At 36.2% G+C, this 22166-nt stretch overlaps 1 protein-coding gene across 1 annotated transcript in view; it reads left to right on the forward strand.

Annotated features, from left to right (window-relative positions):
* The first annotated feature begins 1073 nt into the window (after positions 1-1073).
* Positions 1074-22166, forward strand: part of slc35f3b (solute carrier family 35 member F3b) — a 101235-nt gene continuing 80142 nt past the window's right edge. Inside the window, exons 1-2 of the mRNA XM_048205727.1 lie at positions 1074-1371; positions 2690-2904. Coding sequence (XP_048061684.1) covers positions 1280-1371; positions 2690-2904 — 307 coding nt within the window. The 5' untranslated portion in view covers positions 1074-1279. The remainder of the gene's footprint in view (positions 1372-2689; positions 2905-22166) is intronic.

Here is a 22166-nt window from a genome sequence, read left to right on the forward strand (position 1 = left end):
TTTAACACATTCTGTCAGATTGAATAATTTAGAGATTTCATCTGGTTGTGTTGAAACCAGATTGTGTTGTGGATTTTGTACCACGGGTTGTGTTTTGTATATTATGTTTTATTAGATAAGGGATCAACTGTTTGGATAAATTTGTTTGAATCTCGTTTTCTTGATTTACCATGAGTACCTTGCTTTACCATGACTAATTTCAATCTAGCTTACTGCAGTGTGCAACAAGTGTCTCATAGCAGTGCACAGAGTAGCACAATAACACCATTTTCAACACACTCAAATGTATCTAATATGATAAACAGTGCTGTGTTACCCCACATATGCTTGACTGGAATAAGCGGAAGTGGCGACTGTGGCATAATAAACATGCCTCTGCTGTTGAGGTGTGTGTCATGCTCGTCTCTCATTAGCAATCGCTCCAGCGGCCTCATTGCGCTCCCACAGCTCTCGGCCCTATGCTGCTTAATACTACAGTAATGTTAATAATCTCATCCATGAACATGATTTCTGCCTGAGTCCCGTCACAATTATTTTCCTCCGGTTGTGAGGTAAAGACGACATATTCCAAGAATCCGCACGTCATCAAGCTACACCTTTGTTTTGAATAGGCGACCTCTAGCGGCAAAAAAACTACATAGTGTGCGTTTCAAACAAAAATGTGCAATAATTACATTTATAGGGTCTTAATAATATACTTACAATACTGTATTTTTTATTAAGTATAGCTACTTTTATTACATTCTAATTTTGGGTTAAATTTGTTTATTTATTACATATGGATAGTATGTGTTTTGTTTTGTTTTTTATAAGGTTTACATTATAGTCTATTATCCTGTTTTATTGTTATATTGTGCAAACTGTGAGTACTGTATTGTCTTGCTGCTAAGTTAAGTCAATTTCCCACTTGGGATCAATAAAGTACCTACCTACCATATACTTTTTCAAAATATCATGTACTTTTACTTAAGACCTAAATTGTTAGCCAGAGAAGCCAGAGAGTTTGATTAAAAAGCTTACTAATATCTTAGATTATTTCTATTGATTTTTACTTCCAACAGGTGGACTGTCTTTCCCCTCAAGCTCTACAACAAAACATGCAGCACGAAACGGCATCCACCGACAGATGGCGCCGTGGTTCTGAAAAACCGCTGAAGGTGTGACAGATTATACTATCTGAAAATCTGTAAATGCCACGGCTGGAGTGTGTGAGAGTGGGTGAGCGGGCCATTCCAGTCCGTGTGTCTCTGTGCGTTTGAGTAGTGTTCTACTGTCATTCATGGGGATCATGTATGGAGATGGAGACCGGCTTGGACCTCCCCGGAGGGACTGCATGTGTTACCTGGGTCCCCCGACCACCCTGATACCCATGTAAGTATTTTAAAAAGCACCTATGCATGAATATAATATGTGTTGTGTTGAGATACAGCTTTACTCCGCATCACTTTTGAGTCGTGACAGATGTAGTAGCTGGTTTTCTATTCAGGGAGTGAGAAAAATAAAGCCCAGAGTCCGCCACAGTGGTGAGAGTGATAAAAAAAAACTAACTACTGAGCTCATTACGCACAAGTCTATAAACGGTGATACGCGTCTCGTGCGCATCTGGGTATTCTTAGGGATATCTATTTAAAAGAGCAGGGCAGGCGTTAGAGGTCATAGTTATTAATCTGTCTTAAAAGTTCATGCCGTTTTAGTCTATCTAGACATCAAATACTGTATTCATTGGAGACTGTAGAGGGGGGGAAATGCCAGTTTCCTTACATTTAATGCCAAACGCGTTAGCAAAAAAGCACTTTCAAACGACTTCGTATATTAAACTTTAAATTTAAATTAGATTGTTAACATAGGGTATCTGTAAGCACCAGCAGTGGCGTTAATTGTTCCATATGTGTAAGGAGCGTCAGTGGATTTGGTGCGTAAAGCGGAATCGCGCACGCCTCCCGGTGGTCATAGGCCGCAGCATAAGACTTTAACTAATTTGTCATATGCTGTCAAGTTCTGATATTTAGGCTATTTATTTTTAAACATTGTAATACACATTCAGATAGTTATTATCTGTATTACGAATGTTATTTATTTATTTATTTATTTATTTATTTATTTATTTTCTATGAACTACTAGCACAAAAATGTATTTTTTTGCTTTCTGCCCAATGATAATCCTGATATAAAATGAGCAGTTTACTACTAAAAATATATAGGCCATATTTGTTTGCGTACCCCCCAATCTCCCTCCTAACCCCCTGTAATTCACACTCTTGAGTTGTGAGCGTAACTGAAAACGCGTTCTTCGAGGCAAATTTAGTTAAGCCATAATTATGGGACATTTGTATATCTATACTTTCCTCCAAATAAGTTGTGTCCTACTGTACCAGTAGAGGTTACACTGTACGGAGCAGCAGTCATGTCTGGTTATCATCTCTCAGCCGCCCTGCCTCCTCCGCTCGTAACGCCAGTGAAGGGTGAAGATTCACGCATCCACCCTCTTACTCGCCGAAAAGGCTGCACGCTCGGAAGCCGTTTTAGTGTGTTTGTGTTTGAGAACACCCTATCATCTGTTTAAAGAGGTGGACTATCCGAATCCTAATGAGAAGGGTCGTCTGTGTGCCACGCTCTCACTGGCACACCTCACCCTCGGTGTCAAGCGCTCGAAGCCAACGCGATTCCAACTTTGTGTTCTTGTCTCCAGCGGAATGCGTAAATCGCCCGAGGTGAGTCCCAGAAGGCTGTCCGACATCAGCCCCCAACTTCGCCAGCTCAAGTACCTGGTGGTGGATGAATCGATTAAAGAGGACCTGAAGTCATCTCGATCAGTTGAGGACATCAACAGCGCGTCCATCGAGGAGAGGATCTTGAGAATCACGGGCTATTATGGCTACCAGCCGTGGAATGCCGTTTATAAGAGTAAGTAGATTTATTTGTGTGATGATCAGTTTTGAATCATCGAGGTGCTCTTATAGGTGAATTTTATTACTTTGAGGGTTTTTTGTTTGTTTGTTGTAGTTTTTTTCCAGAGCTTATTAGATGGAGTCTCAGATGTTTCTCCTCTTTCGGAGTAATTAAAATATACGCAAATGAGACAATTGTTGACATGCAGTGAGTATAGAGCTTCAAAATGAATGTCAATTATAGCAGATCAGATCATTTCGTTTTGGGAATATTTGACAATGTTTGAGTTCAAATTGAGGTCTCAGGTTTTTGTTTTGCAGACTTTTGAATCTTGGAAGTTCAGTTTGATAATTGCTGAAATTTCTTTTGAAATTCTAGAAGAGGTACATGTGAGATTTCTGGGGCCTTTTCTCAAGAGATATGTCTAAGAAGCTGGAGACTTAAGTGATTTGATCTCCATTTGATCTCATTGCTGTTTTGGAGATACGACTGGGAGATGGAGATTTTCTTTTCTTTTTCTTTTCTTTCCCTTTTATTTTGGGCAACCAGGACAAGATTATATGCAATCAGGCTGTGAATTTTGATGCTTTGATTATTTGTTCCATAAGAATATATTCATGATTAATTGATTGGCTGGAGGTGCAGTGAATGATTGCAAATTTTGATATTTAAAGATGTCTAAATCCCTTTAAATAACCAGAACTTTTAAAGGCATGGGCACTATCCAGGCAAAGGTGAGGTGTGTTTTTGCTTTACAGATATCAAGAGAAGAGCTTCCCATCCCAATCCTTTTTTAGCCCCTTTTGTGTGAATGTTGCCTCTAGATAAAGGAGCTGTATGCTTGTTTTGGAACCCACTGTGTGTTCAGAAAGAGGCACAGTAATGCCTGGTGAGGCTGTATTCTGACTCTTATCATCCGATTGACCTTTCATTGGGACACACTAAGAAATGCCTTTGCTAGAAAACACATGATGCATTGACAAAATATACTTGACTTTTATCAGGCCTATTTGTCATCACAGTGGCCCCAAAAAGTATTTGGACTTTTAAGCCACACTGTTGTACTTTTAATATAACAAAATATCAAACAAAGTAGTGTTTAGTGAAAAAAAAACTAATGGTGGAAAAAAAGTTTACAGTAAGTAACTTTGTATAAAATTGCATAATGTGTAATCAGTGTTTGTCAAATAGCACTGTACTGCCGATATTGCTGAATGACAAATTTGGATGCAGAATTCAGAGTCCTCATTTCCTTGTGTGAACCTCATTTGTTGTATTTACTGCCCAGGCAGCCATGAAATGAGTCCCTTGATTTAAGTAGAATTGAATTGTCGTTAGGTAAGACTTTAGTACATTGGAGGCAATTTAGCTTAATAAAGAGGACATGAAGATCCTGTATAAATGGAAACTCAGGAAAAGTAAAAACCTAATGTGGAGAGTAGAGTGGTATATACACTATAACATTCACAAGTTTGGAATTGGTGATATTTTTATGCTCAAGAAGGCTGCATTTATTTGATCAAAAATACAGTAAAAACTGTAATATTGTTAAATATTATGATATTTTAAAATAACTGCACCAATGTATTAGCCAATAAAATAAATTTTCACTAATGGCCATCGGCCGATTGTTTAAAAACAGACGATGATAAGGGTCGATTATATCAAGTCAGACTGCAACATACTTTGTGTTAAGAAAATGTCTCTTGTATTGAATTTAGCTCAGTCAAAGTTAACGCAACAACAACATTAACAGGAGAAAAAAAATTGCGAGGTTAAAGCAAGGATCTATTTGACCCTATGAATCACCCATAGTTCACTGTAGCGCCTCAATTCAAACGGCAGCACAGTCTGTTCTTTCACTTTAATACAAGCTATAGCATGAAAAAACATGTATGAACATCATAAGGTATGTTCAAAGATACAGTACAACTTACAGAAATGTATCATGTACTCGCTCAATCAGTGTTTCAACCATGGAAAGACGCCAATAACAAAAACAGCTTGTGAACAATATGCCACTTAAAGGTGCCCTAGATTCAAAAATTGAATTGACCTTGGCATAGTTAAATAACAAGAGTTCAGTACATGGAAATGACATACAGTGAGTCTCAAACTCCATTGTTTCCTCCTTCTTATATAAATCTCATTTGTTTAAAAGACCTCCGAAGAACAGGCGACTCTCAACATAACACCGACTGTTACGTAACAGTCGGGGTGTACGCCCCCAATATTTGCATATGCCAGCCCATGATCGAGGCATTACACAAGGGCAGGCAGTAACGTCTGGATGTGCACAGCTGAATCATCAGACTAGGTAAGCAAGCAAGGACAATAGTGAAAAATGGCAGATGGAGCAATAATAACTGACATGATCCATGATATCATGATATTTTTAGTGATATTTGTAAATTGTCTTTCTAAATGTTTCGTTAGCATGTTGCTAATGTACTGTTAAATGTGGTTAAAGTTACCATCGTTTCTTACTGTATTCACGGAGACAAGAGCCGTCGCTATTTTCATTTTTAAACACTTGCAGTCTGTATAATGCATAAACACAACTTCATTCTTTATAAATCTCTCCAACAGTGTAGCATTAGCCGTTAGCCACGGAGCATAGCCTCAAACTCATTCAGAATCAATGTAAACATCAAAATAAACACTGTACTTACGCGATTAGACATGCTGCATGACGAACACTTTGTAAAGATCCATTCTGAGGGTTATATTAGCTGTTTGAACTTTTTTTATGTTGTTTAAGGCAAGCGCGAGGTCTTGGGGCATGGAGCACGAGAATTAAAGGGCCACACACCCTGAATCGGCTCATTTCTAATTATGCCCCAAAATATGCAGTTAAAAAAATGAATTAAAAAAAAATCTATGGGGTATTTTGAGCTGAAACTTCACAGACACATTCAGGGGACACCTTAGACTTATATTACATCTTTTTAAAAAAGTTCTAGGGCACCTTTAACATTGCATTTACCTCAGAAAAGTTATCCAATGTTCACAGTTCATTAGTTAGCTATAAAACACTAGAAAGAAGATTATTTACTATTATTTATATATGCATGTTTGAATAAATGTGTCAAGAAGAAATGTGTTTATCTTATGTACAACTAAATAATATACAAACAAAATTGCAGGTTTTTTTAATGTAATTATTATATCTGAAAATAAATAGCATTTATTTAGGATTAGGATATATAATAGTTTGGACACTGTTGTTTATTTTAACCTGTAATATTATAGTAATGTACTAAATGCGATGGTTCCCTATATAGTTTACCGCATTAGTTAGAAGAGAGGTTTTTTCCGTAAGAAAATCAAACTATCGGGATCGGCAAATATCATTCTGAGTAATTGGCTGTTGTATCGGTGGAGAAATTTAGTATCTGTGCATCTCTAAAAATAAGTTTTCTATTTTAATATATTTAAAAAGGTTATTTTTGCCTGTGATGACAGAGCTGAATTTTCAGTAGCCATTACTCCAGTTTTCAGTACATGATCCCTTAGTAATCATTCTAATATGCTGATTTTGGTGCTCAAGAAGCTTTGATTTGGTGCTGCTTTAATTTTTTGTAGACTTTGAAAAGTCTATGTAGAACAGAAAGTTTCAAAGAACAGCATTTTTTTAAAAATATTTTTTAACATTATAAATATTTTACTGTCACTTTTGGTCAATTTAATGAGTCCTTATACTAAATATAAGTATTATTTCAAAAGTATTTCTTGCCTGAGTTGATTTGATAAAGCGCTGGGGTTTACAACCCTGTCAGCCTTTCAAGACTGTGATTAAATGCTTCTCAAACATACAAAATAGGAAAGTGTGCTTGTTCCCTCTCAGCACTGAGTTACACTGTATCTACAGTCCTAATCAGTTTCTGTAAACACTTTCTGGTTACTTGTGTATGCTTCTGAAGCTTGTTTCAATATTGCCTGCAGTGTGTGTGGTCTCACAGTGTGAGCTGCTTTCTTTGTGTTGATTATTTTTAGGACTCAAGAATCAAACCATGTCAGAGTCCTTTATTTTTAACTTTTGACTTTTTTGGAAATAAATGGATTCTAAGCTAATTATTTTATTATTTTTACTGTTATTATTGTTTATGCTTATAAGTGATGCTTACTACAGCAAACATCACTATTGATACTGCTCATTTAAGGCTTAGGGATTAGATCAAAACCAAAAGCCTAAGTATCAACAACTGCATCCTAGAAATGACATAGAAACATGAATATCTTAGCGCTCTGGCAGCTTGACTTTTGCAGTCTTTTCTTCACGTTTTTGCCACAAAACATCTTCTTTGTCAATTTATAGAACAACTGATTAGTTGGCCCTTGATAAAGTATTGAACTTTCAGTAACCAACTACCTAGCAACACCCTAGAATACATTATCAGTGAATTTGCAGATACCTGCAAAGCTGTAAGGGAGCACATTGTGAGCCTTTATACAGGTGCTGGTCATATAATTAGAATATCATCAAAAAGTTTATTTATTTCACTAATTCCATTCAAAAAGTGCAACTTGTATATTATATTCATTCATTACACACATACTGATATATTTCAAATGTTTATTTCTTTTAATTTTGATGATTTTAACTGACAACTAAGGAAAATCCCAAATTCAGTATCTCAGAAAATTAGAATATTACTTAAGACCAATACAAAGAAAGGATTTTTAGAAATCTTGGCCAACTGAAAAGTACGAACATGAAAAGTATGAGCATGTACAGCACTCAATACTTAGTTGGGGCTCCTTTTGCCTGAATTACTGCAGCAATGCGGCGTGGCATGGAGTCGATCAGTCTGTGGCACTGCTCAGGTGTTATGAGAGCCCAGGTTGCTCTGATAGTGGCCTTCAGCTCTTCTGCATTGTTGGGTCTGGCATATCGCATCTTCCTCTTCACAATACCCCATAGATATTCTATGGGGTTAAGGTCAGGCGAGTTTGCTGGCCAATTAAGAACAGGGATACCATGGTCCTTAAACCAGGTACTGGTAGCTTTGGCACTGTGTGCAGGTGCCAAGTCCTGTTGGAAAATGAAATCTGCATCTCTATAAAGTTGGTCAGCAGCAGGAAGCATGAAGTGCTCTAAAACTTCCTGGTATACGGCTGCGTTGACCTTGGACCTCAGAAAACACATTAGACCAACACCAGCAGATGACATGGCACCCCAAACCATCACTGACTGTGGAAACTTTACACTGGACCTCAAGCAACGTGGATTGTGTGCCTCTCCTCTCTTCCTCCAGACTCTGGGACCCTGATTTCCAAAAGAAATGCAAAATTTACTTTCATCAGAGATCATAACTTTGGACCACTCAGCAGCAGTTCAGTACTTTTTGTCTTTAGACGCTTCTGACGCTGTCTGTTGTTCAAGAGTGGCTTGACACAAGGAATGCGACAGCTGAAACCCATGTCTTGCTTACATCTGTGCGTAGTGGTTCTTGAAGCACTGACTCCAGCTGCGGTCCACTCTTTGTGAATCTCCCCCACATTTTTCAATGGGTTTTGTTTCACAATCCTCTCCAGGGTGTGGTTATCCCTATTGCTTGTACACTTTTTCTCTACCACATCTTTTCCTTCCCTTCGCCTCTCTATTAATGTGCTTGGACACAGAGCTCTGTGAACAGCCAGCCTCTTTTGCAATGACCTTTCGTGTCTTGTCCTCCTTGTGCAAGGTGTCAGTGGTCGTCTTTTGGACAACTGTCAAGTCAGCAGTCTTCCCCATGATTGTGTAGCCTACAGAACTAGACTGAGAGACCATTTAAAGGTCTTTGCAGGTGTTTTGAGTTAATTAGCTGATTAGAGTGTGGCACCAGGTGTCTTCAGTATTGAACCTTTTCACAATATTCTAATTTTCTGAGATACTGAATTTGGGATTTTCCTTAGTTGTCAGTTATAATCATCAAAATTAAAAGAAATAAACATTTGAAATATATCAGTCTGTGTATAATGAATGAATATAATATACAAGTTTCACTTTTTGAATGGAATTAGTGAAATTAGTGTACTCTTGTGTTGTCTATTCACACTTTTGGCAGTTATGTTTTGTGATTTTTTTTTTTTTTTTTTTTTTTTTTTTTTAATATTATGCTCTGTGTTGCACATTGTGATTTGGGCTTAAATGTTGGACTCTGGAAGTGACGTGTGTAAAAATATGACAGTATCTATTACAGTTTTTGTCGTAGGTGATATCCTTGACCAACATCTGTCACATTTGTCATTCTCACCCTTCAATCAAATACAATTTCATGAACAGAGGATAAAATTGGACACCAGAAATTGGCTTCAGGGGAAGGTCTGTCAGAGGACAGTGGAGACAGGCAAAGACAGATATGTGTTCCTTAATGGTCTTTATGTAGACTAGAGGGACACATGTGGCAGCATCTGACAGCAAAGTGAATATACACTATCAATATCTTTTTAAATCAGTTCCTGTCTGGGGTTGGTGGAAATAACAACTCACCAAGAAAACTTTAAGCAGCTATTCATGGTTAGGTGAGTCATATTATATAAGATGGATTACTTTTTGAAAGTCTGTGTTGGCTCTAAATGGGGCCTAACACTTTTCATTAGGTTTCAAAGCAACACAAGGCAGCTGATAAAGATCCAAAGAGACCGAGCGGTCTGTGCCTGAACCGCCAGAGCATCGGTGAGCAGAAATCAAGAGAGAGTGTTTTGATGCTGGTTCAGATACAAGTGAAACCCATGAGAATCATTATTTTTGTACTTTACAGGAAAGGTTGTTTAACTTCAACAGAGTCAGTTCTGCACTCTGTAATATACTCTTTCACTGTAGTTAGCCCTTGGGTCTGGTTCACACAACTTAGAAGTGGATGGCTTTGGAGAGCTCACAGCACTTTCTACAAATAAAGCACAAAATAGGGCCTGAAACCATCTTTTTTTTAATCTATTTTTCTCATGGTCAGTAAAAGGATGGTTAAACTAAATATTATACATATTATAATATAAGTATGGTGGTCACACTTTATATGCGTCTTTAACTACTATGTACATTCATCAGAAAATAAGTATGTACTCATTCTGTTAATATTATATCGCAAAACACTTTAGGATACGGGTAAGGTTAATGATATGTTTGGTGGTACGGTTAGGTTTAAGGGTGGGTTAAGGGGTATTATAATTACAGAAATCAATCAAGCTATAGTACATGCAGGTATTTTTTTAAATATAAGTACTAGGGATGAGCGATATGAACAAAATGTTATATCACAATATGAGTAATTTGTGTTTTGCTTTAAATAAGGTTTTTATGATATCAACATTTTTGATACCATTGAAATTTCATAATTCTAGTCACCATTTTAAATATCACAAAATAGAAGAAAAAAAAACTCAAGCTTACTGAAGACTGATTCACATGCATTTTCTTTCTCAACTGTTTACATTTACTTTAATGACTGTGTTTACAAGGATACTTGCAAAGACAGGCATTTTGACACATACAGTGGGTACGGAAAGTATTCAGACCCCCTTAAATTTTTCACTCTTTGTTATATTGCAGCCATTTGCTAAAATCATAAAAGTTCATTTTTTATTTTCATCATTAATGTACACACAGTACCCCATATTGACAGAAAAACAAAGAATTGTTGACATTTTTGCAGATTTATTAAAAAAGAAAAACTGAAATATCACATGGTCCTAAGTATTCAGACCCTTTGCTGTGACACTCATATATTTAACTCAGGTGCTGTCCATTTCTTCTGATCATCCTTGAGATGGTTCTACACCTTAATTTGAGTCCAGCTGTGTTTGATTATACTGATTGGACTTGATTAGGAAAGCCACACACCTGTCTATGTAAGACCTTACAGCTCACAGTGCATGTCAGAGCAAATGAGAATCATGAGGTCAAAGGAACTGCCTAAAGAGCTTAGAGATGGAATTGTGGCAAGGCACATTTTTAGCAAATGGCTGCAATATAACAAAGAGTGAAAAATTTAAGGGGTTCTGAATACTTCCCGTACCCACTGTAAGTATGGGTATTTAACTGTTCAAGCCCAATTAATCAGCAAAAAGAACTCAGTTCAGTACTCACACGCTCTATGAGCTGCAGCTTCATGTGCACTTGTGACTGTGCTCAAAAATAGTCTCTTAGACTGACAGCGCTCAGAAACCATCTCTTTGACAGTGCACTCTAGGAGTTCTACCAGTTGATCTACCGGTATATCGCCCAGCCCTATATATGTACAATGTATTGTATCAAAGAATTTTTTTTTAAGTTTAAAAAACTGTTTTATGTGATTTTGTAATTTTCTAACATCCAACCTGGATTTTAAACAAACTGCATAAAAGTCCAGCAGAAACTAAATAGACCTGTCAAGCACCAGCCTGCAATTACATGTAAATTGCATCTACAGGTAAAAGGAAAGTCTAAAGGTCTTCTTACAAATATAATATGTGATATAAGTTAACCCAATGTGTGTGTTTGTGTGTGTGTGTGTGTGTGTGTGTGTGTGTATATATATATATATATATATATATATATATATATATATATATATATATATATATATATATATATATAAACCAAAAATTATTCAGACATTTTTTATATATTTTTACTAGTGGGTGCAGGACACTATAGTTCATTTATGTAAGAGGATACCAAAATAAAGTAAACTGTGACATATTATACCCAAAAATTCTTCATACAGTGGACTACCAGTAAAACTGATAAAAATTTGAAACAATTCAGACACAAATTTGGAATAATTCAGACACTGACACTTTGTGTTATCTGACATAATTAACATTATTTTTTTCTGACACAGTTTAACTCTGAGATCTTGTCATTTTTTTTTTTTTAAACTATAGTGAATAAACTGTAATAATGAATGAAATGTTCGAGGTGACTGAATACATTCTGGTTTGACTGTATATACAGTTGCAAGAAAAAGTATGTGAACCACTTGCAGAATCTGTGAAAATGTGAATAATTTTAACAAAACATCATACAAAATGCATGCTATTTTTTTAGTATTGTCCTGATTAAGAAATTTTGCATAAAAGATATTTATATATAGTCCACAAGACAAAACATAGCTGAATTTATTAAAATAACCCCATTCAAAAGCTTAATACTGTGTGTGGTTACCTGGATGATCTACGACTGTTTTTATGTTTTGTGATGGTTGTTTGTCCTGAGCAGTTAAACTGCCCAATATTCTTCAGAAAAATCCTCCAGGTCCCAAAAATTCCTCAGTTTTCAAGCATTTTTTGTATATTTGAACCCTTTCCAGAACAAACAAGGGACTCAAGAACAACCATCACAAAACAAACAAAAAACAGTCGTAGATCATCCAAGTAATCACACACAGTTTTAAGAATCAAGGGTTCCCAAACTTTTGAACAGGGCCATTTTAATAAATTCAGCTATTTTCTTTCTATCTGTAAACATCTTTTATGTAAAATATCTTACTCAGGACAGTACTAAATAAAAAATAACATGCATTTTGTATGATCTCTCATTTTGTTAAAATTATTCACAAATTTTACATTTTATTCTGCAAGTGGTTCACACAAATTTTTTCTTGCAACTGTATATATATATATTCATATTCTGCAATGTCAGGGGTCTGTAAGAAGGTGAACACTTTCATTAACCTCATTAGCAGATGAAGAGGAGGTCTATTTTTCTCTGTAACGGTGGGTTACATAAGATGAGCTTAATGAATTATTTGTGACATGCATCTGCCACTTTGCATCATCCTATGCTGCGTACAGGAGCCTTTGAACTTTTTCTTGCCTAATGGAACTCACTTTCTTTACTTAGGACAGATTTGGAGAACTATAAATCTACATTATATATAATGAATCTCCATATTAATGTTAGTAAAACAAATGTATTTAATACATAATTGAAAAGTGAAAAGGAGTCTTTTATTTTTCTCACATACGAGACATACTCCAGAAAGCTTGTCATAGATCACATAATAGAGTTCCAAACTGAAGTTTAAAGGTGCCCTAGATTCAAAAATTGAATTTACCTCGGCATAGTCAAATATCAAGAGTTCAGTACATGGAAATGACATACAGTGAGTCTCAAACTCCATTGTTTCCTCCTTCTTATATAAACCTCATTTGTTTAAAAGACCTCCGAAAAACAGGCGAATCTCAACATAACACCGACTGTTATGTAACAGTCGGGGTGTACGCCCCAATATTTGCATATGCCAGCCCATGTTCCCAACATTAAAGGCATTAGACAAGGGCAGGCAGTAACGTCTGGATCTGTGCAGAGCTGAATCAACAGACTAGGTAAGCAAGCAAGAACAATAGCGAAAAATGGCAGATGGAGCAATAATAACTGACATGATCCATGATAGCATGATATTTTTAGTGATATTTGTAAATTGTCTTTCTAAATGTTTTGTTAGCATGTTGCTAATGTACTGTTAAATGTGGTTAAAGTTACCATCGTTTCTTACTGTATTCACGGAGACAAGAGCCGTCGCTATTTTCATTATTAAACACTTGCAGTCTGTATAATGCATAAACACAACTTTATTCTTTATAAATCTCTCCAACAGTGTAGTATTAGCCGTTAGCCACGGAGCACAGCCTCAAATTCATTCAGAATCAAACATAAACAATATAACAGTATACAATACTCACATAATCCGACGCATGCATGCCGCATGCATGACGAACACTTTGTAAAGATCCATTTGAGGGTTATATTAGCTGTGTAAACTTTGTTTATGCACTGTTCAAAGCAAGCGCGAGCTCTGTGGGCGTGGAGCACGAGAATTAAAGGGCCAGTAGCCCTGAATCTGCTCATTTATAATGATGACCCAAAATAGGCAGTTAAAAAATCTATGGGGTATTTTGAGCTGAAACTTCACAGACACATTCAGGGGACACCTTAGACTTATATTACATCTTTTTAAAAAAAGTTCTAGGGCACCTTTAAAGGAATAGTGCCCTCAGAAATTAAAATTCTGTCATAATTTACTCACCCTCATGTCATCCCAAACTATCTATTGCACTTTCTTTATACTGCTGAACACAAACAGAGATATTTTGAAGAATGTTTCAAATGTTTTTGTCCATACAGTAAAAATCAGTGATGTCCAATGTTGTTTTGGACCCAATTTTAAAAATACCATATTTTGTGTTCCACAGAAGAAGAAAGTCATACAGGTTAGTAACGACATGAGGGTGAGTAAATGATCACAGAATTATCATTTAAAGTTGAACTATTCCTTTAAGACCATATTTATATTCCAAACTTCTCCTGTGCTCAACAGTTCTGTTTCTTGATTGATTCCCTTTATTACAGACCACAATAGAAGCCTGTCAGCTCTTTTGCACTTTTTCCACCCTTTTAAGCAGACTTTATTTACTTACTGTGCTGAATCCAGTTATTGTGCTGCAAATAACACAGTTGATTGTTGTCATTAGTTCTTCGCTTGATGGAGTGGCATTATTGGGTGAAGTGGAGTGCTAATGTAATCACAGTCTTACTCTGTTACTGTGGTTCTCTTGAGCACGGCAGCATCACTCCAGGCTACGCCAGGGGAAACCGTCCTTGCAATTAGTGTCCTGTGAGTCACTTTAGATAAAAAGCATTCACGCAGTAATAACCAACTAACAAGCTGATGAAAGACTAAATGCAAAACTCCATTAAATGTGTGATTAGCAGTAATGTAAACAAATAGACATGCTAACAGAAGCTACAGTAGATCGGGCTTGCAAGTACACAATTTAGTGCTTATATAATATACCTAGTATCACTGAAATGTTTTTGCATGCATCTAATTCATATATGAGTTCATAACCTAAAATCAGTCTTTGTGTAGGAGGATCACCAGAGCGACGTATGACTAATAACATGAATCATTCTGAAGTACAATCTGTTTATTCTGAAAATCTTGTGATCTTGAAATTATGCTAATTATTTCAGTACAATTTTGTTCTTGGTTTGCAATTGACCTAAATGATCAATTATAAACCCTTTTATTTCAGCACATCTTATTGTTGTACTTCTTGTGAAATCCATTATAAGACTGGCTTATATCTCTCGGCTCATATGATAAAATGGTTCATGGCTAAAAATGAAACGGCAGAAAATTGCCTCATAAGATGAACTCGTACAGTCATGAATTATGTACTGAGGTCTGGAGGGGATAGACTGGGAAAAGATTATCACATGACTTCATGTCTGTCAGCATCTTGGGGCATGATCTGCCTGAGTTTTTTATTCATTTATTTATTTTATGTATGTAAGAAATAGACCTAAAAACACTGTTGGTGAAGTATAATATTAATATAACAAAAAATGTAAGGGAAGAAAGGCAGAAAAACCTGGCTGTGGAGAAATACAACAAGGAATAAATTAACAGGGTTGTGCTGGTATATTCAAGCATACAAGCCAGTTTTAGATGTTCATTTAATATTTATCATTTCAGAGGTTTTTTTTTTTTAGCGATTTTAAAGGTTATTTTAGAGGAAATCTTGTTCAGTGGAAGTGATGGGCTGCTCGGATGCTTGTGAAACTGTAAGAGACTGCAGATAAAATGCCTGCTTAAAATGATCATAAGAGATAGATACATGTGACAAGAATTAATATGACAGCAATGCTTATAAAGTGATATTAACCTAAAAAGAGTTTCTTTAGAGTTTATCTCTTGGATAAATTCCTTTTGATCCTCTTTTTTGGTTTCTTCCAATAGCCAAATTTTTAAAAACTTTAAATTCTGTCTTTAATTTCTATATTTAGGACTCAGTGCAGCTTAAATGCATATTCACTCAAACATTGTTGTTTTAAATCTGTATGTCTTGCTTTCTTCTGTGCATAAAAGTAGATAAAGACTTTTTTCCATATAATATATATATATACATATACATACACTCACCTAAAGGATTATTAGGATCGATTCAACAAGGTGCTGAAAGCATTCTTTAGAAATGTTGGCCCATATTGATAGGATAGCATCTTGCAGTTGATGGAGATTTGTGGGATGCACATCCAGGGCACGAAGCTGCTGTTCCAACACATCCCAAAGATGCTCTATTGGGTTGAGATCTGGTGACTGTGGAGGCCATTTTAGTACAGTGAACTCTTTGTCATGTTCAAGAAACCATTTTGAAATGATTTGAGCTTTGTGACATGGTGCATTATCCTGCTGGAAGTAGCCATCAGAGAATGGGTACATGGTGGTCATAAAGGGATGGACATGGTCAGAAACAATGCTCAGGTAGGCTGTGGCATTTAAACGATGCCCAATTGGCACTAAGGGGCCTAAAGTGTGCCAATAAAATATCCCCCACACCATTACACCACCACCACCAGCAGCCTGCACAGTGGTAACAAGGCATGATGGATCCATGTTCTCATTCTGTTTACGCTAAATTCTGACTCTACTATCTGAATGTCTCAACAGAAATCGAGACTCATCAGACCAGGCAACATTTTTCCAGGCTTCAACTGTCCAATTTTGGTGAGCTCGTGCAAATTGTAGCCTCTTTTTCCTATTTGTAGTGGAGATGAGTGGTACCCGGTGGGGTCTTCTGCTGTTGTAGCCCATCCGCCTCAAGGTTGTGCGTGTTGTGGCTTCACAAATGCTTTGCTGCATACCTCGGTTGTAACGAGTGGTTATTTCAGTCAAAGTTGCTTTTCTATCAGCTTGAATCAGTCGGCCCATTCTCCTCTGACCTCTAGCATCGACAAGGCATTTTTGCCCACAGGACTGCCGCATACTGGATGTTTTTCCCTTTTCACACCATTCTTTGTAAACCCTAGAAATGGTTGTGCATGAAAATCCCAGTAACTGAGCAGATTGTGAAATACTCAGACCGGCCCGTCTGGCACCAACAACCATGCCACGCTCAAAATTGCTTAAATCACCTTTCCTTCCCATTCTGACATTCAGTTTGGAGTTCAGGAGATTGTCTTGACCAGGACCACACCCCTAAATGCATTGAAGCAACTGCCATGTGATTGGTTGATTAGATAATTATATTAATGAGAAATTGAACAGGTGTTCCTAATAATCCTTTAGATGAGTGTATATAGTCAAACCAAAATTTATTCAGACACCTTGAATATTTCATTCATTAATACAGTTTATTCACTATAGTTTAAAAAAAAAAAGGTAATAAAATATGATGATCTCAGAGTTAAACTGTGTCAGAAAATAAGTATCTTAATTATGTCAGATAACACTTAAGCAAAACATGGTCAGGTCAAAGTGTCTGAATTTTTTTTCTGGTGTGTATATATATATATAGGGAGTGAGGGACTCGAACACAACTATTAAAAAAGGTTCAAACATTCACTGATGCTCCCGAAGGAAACACGATGCATTAAGAGGGAGTGAAAACCTTTTGAATTTGAAGATCAAGGTATATTGTACTTAATTTGTTTTCTGCCAAACATTTAAGTATCTTCTGTTGCTTCCGAAAAAAAATAAAAAATTTAAACAAAGTAAGAAAAAATTGGACATCTTTATCCTGTTCAAAAGTCACCCCTTACTCTTAATGCATCGTGTTTCCTTCTGGAGCATCAGTGAATGTTTGAACCTTTTTTTAATAGTTCCTCAGTTGTCCTCAGTGTGAAAAGATGGATCTGAGAATCATACAGTCACTGCTGGAAAGGGTTCAAATATGCAAAAGATGCTGGAAATCTGAAGAATTTTCGGGACCTGGAGGATTTTTCTGAAGAATATTCAGCAGTTTGACTGCTCAGAACAAACAAGGGACTCATGAAAAACCATCACAAAACAAACAAACAAACAAAAAATGGTCGTAGATCATCCAGGTAACCACACACAGTATTATGAATCAAGGGTTCACAAACTTTTGAACAGGCCGTTTTTTTATAAATTCAGCAATTTTTTTGTCTTGTGGACTTTATGTAAACATCGTTTATGTAAAATATCTTACTTAGGACAGTACTAAATAAAAAATGACATGCATTTTGTATGATCCCTCTTATTTTGGTAAAATTATTCAGCCTGCTTTCCTGTAGCTCAGTGGTTAGAGCATGGCACTAGCAATGCCAAGATCATGAGTTTGATCTCAGGGATTGCACATACTCAGATACAAATGTATAATATAATGCAATGTAAGTCGCTTTGGATAAAAGTGTCTGCCAAATGCATAAATGTAAATGTAAATGATTCTGCAAATGGTTCACAAACTTTCAAGCAGCACTGTATATATATTTAAAAAAAAAAAAAATATATATATATATATATATATATATATATATATATGGTGTTCTCCAGAAGAAAGAAAGATACAGGTTTGGAACAACAAGAGGGGGAGAAAATGAGTTTTAATTTTTGGTCATTTTTGGTATTCCGGTAAAAAGCTGCACACTGGAATGTAAATCAAATTAGGTGAAAAATCACTAGGAAAGCATAACCGAAGGAAAATGTTATTGGCAACAACAGAGCATGAAAACCTCTGTAAACCATTTTATCCTATTACCTTTGGTCCACTTATAGTTGTTTTTATACCAAAATCAGCCATAATTGTGTTTTTCATGATTATTTTCCACTCTCTCCCTGACCTATTAAATTAAACTGGCCGACTAGTGCATGAGCTGTGACATAAAAGCCAGCAGCCAGGGAAAAACATTAGTCTATTTCATGCTATTTCATGCTGGCACTGGCAAAACATCTATTGTAATATAATGAAATATTTGCAATATGAATAACCTACTTGAAAAAAGTATACACTACCGGTCAAAAGTTTGGAATAATTACGATTTTACTGTGCTTGCCAAGTTGGGAAACACTTTATTTTAGAGTCTTTTAACTAGTTGCTTATTAGCATGCATATTTCTTAGGGGTGTGACAAGTAGGGGTGGGCGGATCGATCTAAATATCGATAGTATCGATACCAACACTGGTATTGGTATCAGATCAATACAATTGTAATTGAATCGATATTTTAATTTAAATATCTCTCCTCTACGTTCATTATACTTTGCTCGTGTCTTCTACCTCTACAATCCTGAGCAAACGCTGCTTTCACATCTGTTGCCAACTATTTTCAATGGAAAGTAGCTAAAGCCTGCCCAAAAAGTCGCTAAATGTCGCTAAATGACGTCATGCGTAAATTAGCATATTCGCGACGTCATCACGTCGGTTGCATTCTGCCTGCCTAATATGTTTTATCTCCTAATCCGTGCTCACATACTGTATTTTAATACAATATAATGTAATATAATATAGCCGAATGTCAAATAAAGCTGTTCTCATTTCCTATATATATAGCCGATATAAATGTTTCTTTTTCTGTCCGGCAACAGAACGAGTATGATATAATGAATGACATTTTTATATATTTGTAAATTACATAAATTCAGAGAGTTCGGAAACTGGATGAACTAAAGCTCTGTGATAGTGAGTAATATAAGTGATAAGCACACAAGAAAAATGGAAATCAAAACCATCAAGCTAAATTCTTTAAATATAAAACAAAGGAGAATCAGAAATAGGGTTTGGTCCATGGTAACACTGTGTGCTCGTGTGTACTCGCTCATTCATGCCGTGCACTGAATGTGCTACTGCTCCTCTCAGCCACTCACTGAACAGAGGAGACGCTGAGAGAGGTGTGACTGCAGTGGGAAAGCAAGACCTCACGCTCACAGGACAGTGCTGGTGACATTTGAAAAGTTACTGAGGTTTGTCCAAAAAGTCGCTAAATTTGTCGCTAGGCGCTTTTTTGAAAAATCGTCGCTAAAGGGGTCTGAAAAGTCGCTAAATCTAGCGACAAAGTCGCCAAGTTGGCAACACCTGGCCCACTTTGCTACTCCTCCCCCTCCTGCTGCTCTGCTGTGATTCGTCGAGGAGCAGCGAACTGAGTGAGCGAAGCTGATGATAGCACATTGAATGAGAGATCAGGATGGCCGAGAGGAAGAGAAGCATTGTGTGTACGGCACTAAATGATAATACTGCAACTTGTGATACGTGTAAAAAGAGCATTCGATACTGTGGCAACACTACAAACCTATACAAACTAATAACTAATAATTTTGTGGACTTCAATACATTAATAAAAAAATATTGCCTAAAGAATTGATCATTCATTCACCTCAGAAATAATGACATACTGCTCTCCCCTACACAAAAGTATTTTTTTAAGTAAAAAGTATCATATTGGTATCGGTATCGGCAATACTGACCCTATATGTTGGTATCGGATCGATACCAAATTTTGCAGTATCGCCCACCACTAGTGACAAGATCTCGTGTCACGAGATCTCGCAAGACTAAAATGTGACAAGATTTCTCATCGAGGCGCCATTTCGAAGGCGGCTCCCTGATGAATACAGATATCTCTCAATATAAAAGCTATTTCAGGCTGGGCAGTGTAGTTGTAACCATCTCTTAGCTCTGTATCAAAGAAAAATTTGGTCTTACATGCACTTTGAATATTGAGAGAGTGCGATTATGGTTGCACTTGTAAAGTGTAAAAATGAATAACAGTTTTCTCTTAATCTTATTAAGCACAAACAATAAGGTTTCATTTGTTAACAATAATTAATGCACTGTGAACTATCATGAACTAATAATGAATGACTATTTTTATTAACTAACATAAACAAAGATTAATAAATACTGTAGCAAATATATTGCTCATTGTTAGTTGATATTGGTTAATACATTAATGTTAATAAATGAGACCTTATTGTAAAGTGTTACCATTTTTATTCATTTTGTTTTTATTTCTATGATCAGTTTGTGGAAAGGAGTTCAGTTAGGAGGTCTAAAGTTGTAGAAGCTCATAAATCATGTACAGTAAGGTCTGAAGAGACTGAAATCATACAGAAGAGAAGTCAGTCAGTTGAGTTAGTGGCAAAACCTTTTACATTACTTGAGTATTGTTGTCTTTTACTGCAGATGATAATTCATACTCAGAAAGTAGAACTGAAATGACATTCATTACAAGATGATTAGTTAAAACATTTCAAATACACCTGTAGATTATTTTTCTAGTCATGTATTTCGCCATTGAGGATTTCTTAAAAATAGTGTGTAAAAATCTTGTCTCGTCTCGTCTCGTGAACTCAATCTCGAGTCGAGTCGAGTCTCGTCTCGTGAGATACCTGTCTCGTCACACCACTAATATTTCTAGAATATTGGTTATTTATTAGTATTTATTAAGCACATATTAATGCCTTATTCTGCATGACCTTATTCTACATTCTTAATCCTACCCAATACCTAAACTTAACAACTACCTTGCTAACTATTAATAAGCAGTAAATTAGGAGTTTATTGAGGGAAAAGTTGTAGTTAAAGGGTTAGTTCACCCAAAAATGAAAATAATGTCATTTATTACTCACCCTCATGCTGTTCCACACCCGTAAGACCTTCGTTCATCTTTGGAACACAAATTAAGATATTTTTGTTGAAATTCGATGGCTCAGTGTGGCCTGCATAGCCAGCAATGACATTTCCTCTCTCAAGATCCATTAATGTACTAAAAACATTTAAATCAGTTCATGTGAGTACAGTGGTTCAATATTAATATTATAAAGTGACAAGAATATTTTTGGTGCGCCAAAAAAACAAAATAACGACATATATATTGATGGCCGATTTCAAAACACTGCTTCATGAAGCTTCGGAGCGAAATCGGCCATCGCTATATAAGTCGTTATTTTGTTTTTTTGGCGCACCAAAAATATTCTTGTCGCTTCATTATATTAATATTGAACCAGTGTATTCACATGAACTGATTTAAATATGTTTTTAGTACATTAATGGATCTTGAGAGAGGAAATGTCATTGCTGGTTATGCAGGCCACACTGAGCCATCGGATTTCAACAAAAATATCTTAATTTGTGTTCTGAAGATGAACGAAGGTCTTATGGGTGTGGAACAGCATGAGGGTGAGTAATAAATGACATTATTTGCATTTTTGGGTGAACTAACCCTTTAATAGTTTATATGTGTTCCCTATACTAAAGTGATACCCCAAGTTGCACCAAAAAGATATCTTTCAAGTGTACCCCTTTTTTTTTGTGGAATATTGTGCAGAATTGTGCACAGAGAATTGTGTGAATTTTAATTTCATGCTGACTTTTAAAAAAGTACTTGTTTTCGTTTTTACATCAACATTGGTTTTTCGCTGTTGGTGATTGTCTCTCTCGATGTGACCCGGAGATTTGATTTGTCTCTCTCTAGCTCTCTGCACTCATGCTTGTAGAATGGAGTGTTCGTCCATTGATTGGCCCCTTCAAAAGTTTCAGCTCTGCTCTGAACAAGGTCAGACTGATCCC

Source organism: Megalobrama amblycephala, linkage group LG10 (assembly GCF_018812025.1).
Source record: "Megalobrama amblycephala isolate DHTTF-2021 linkage group LG10, ASM1881202v1, whole genome shotgun sequence".
NCBI lineage: Eukaryota > Metazoa > Chordata > Actinopteri > Cypriniformes > Xenocyprididae > Megalobrama > Megalobrama amblycephala.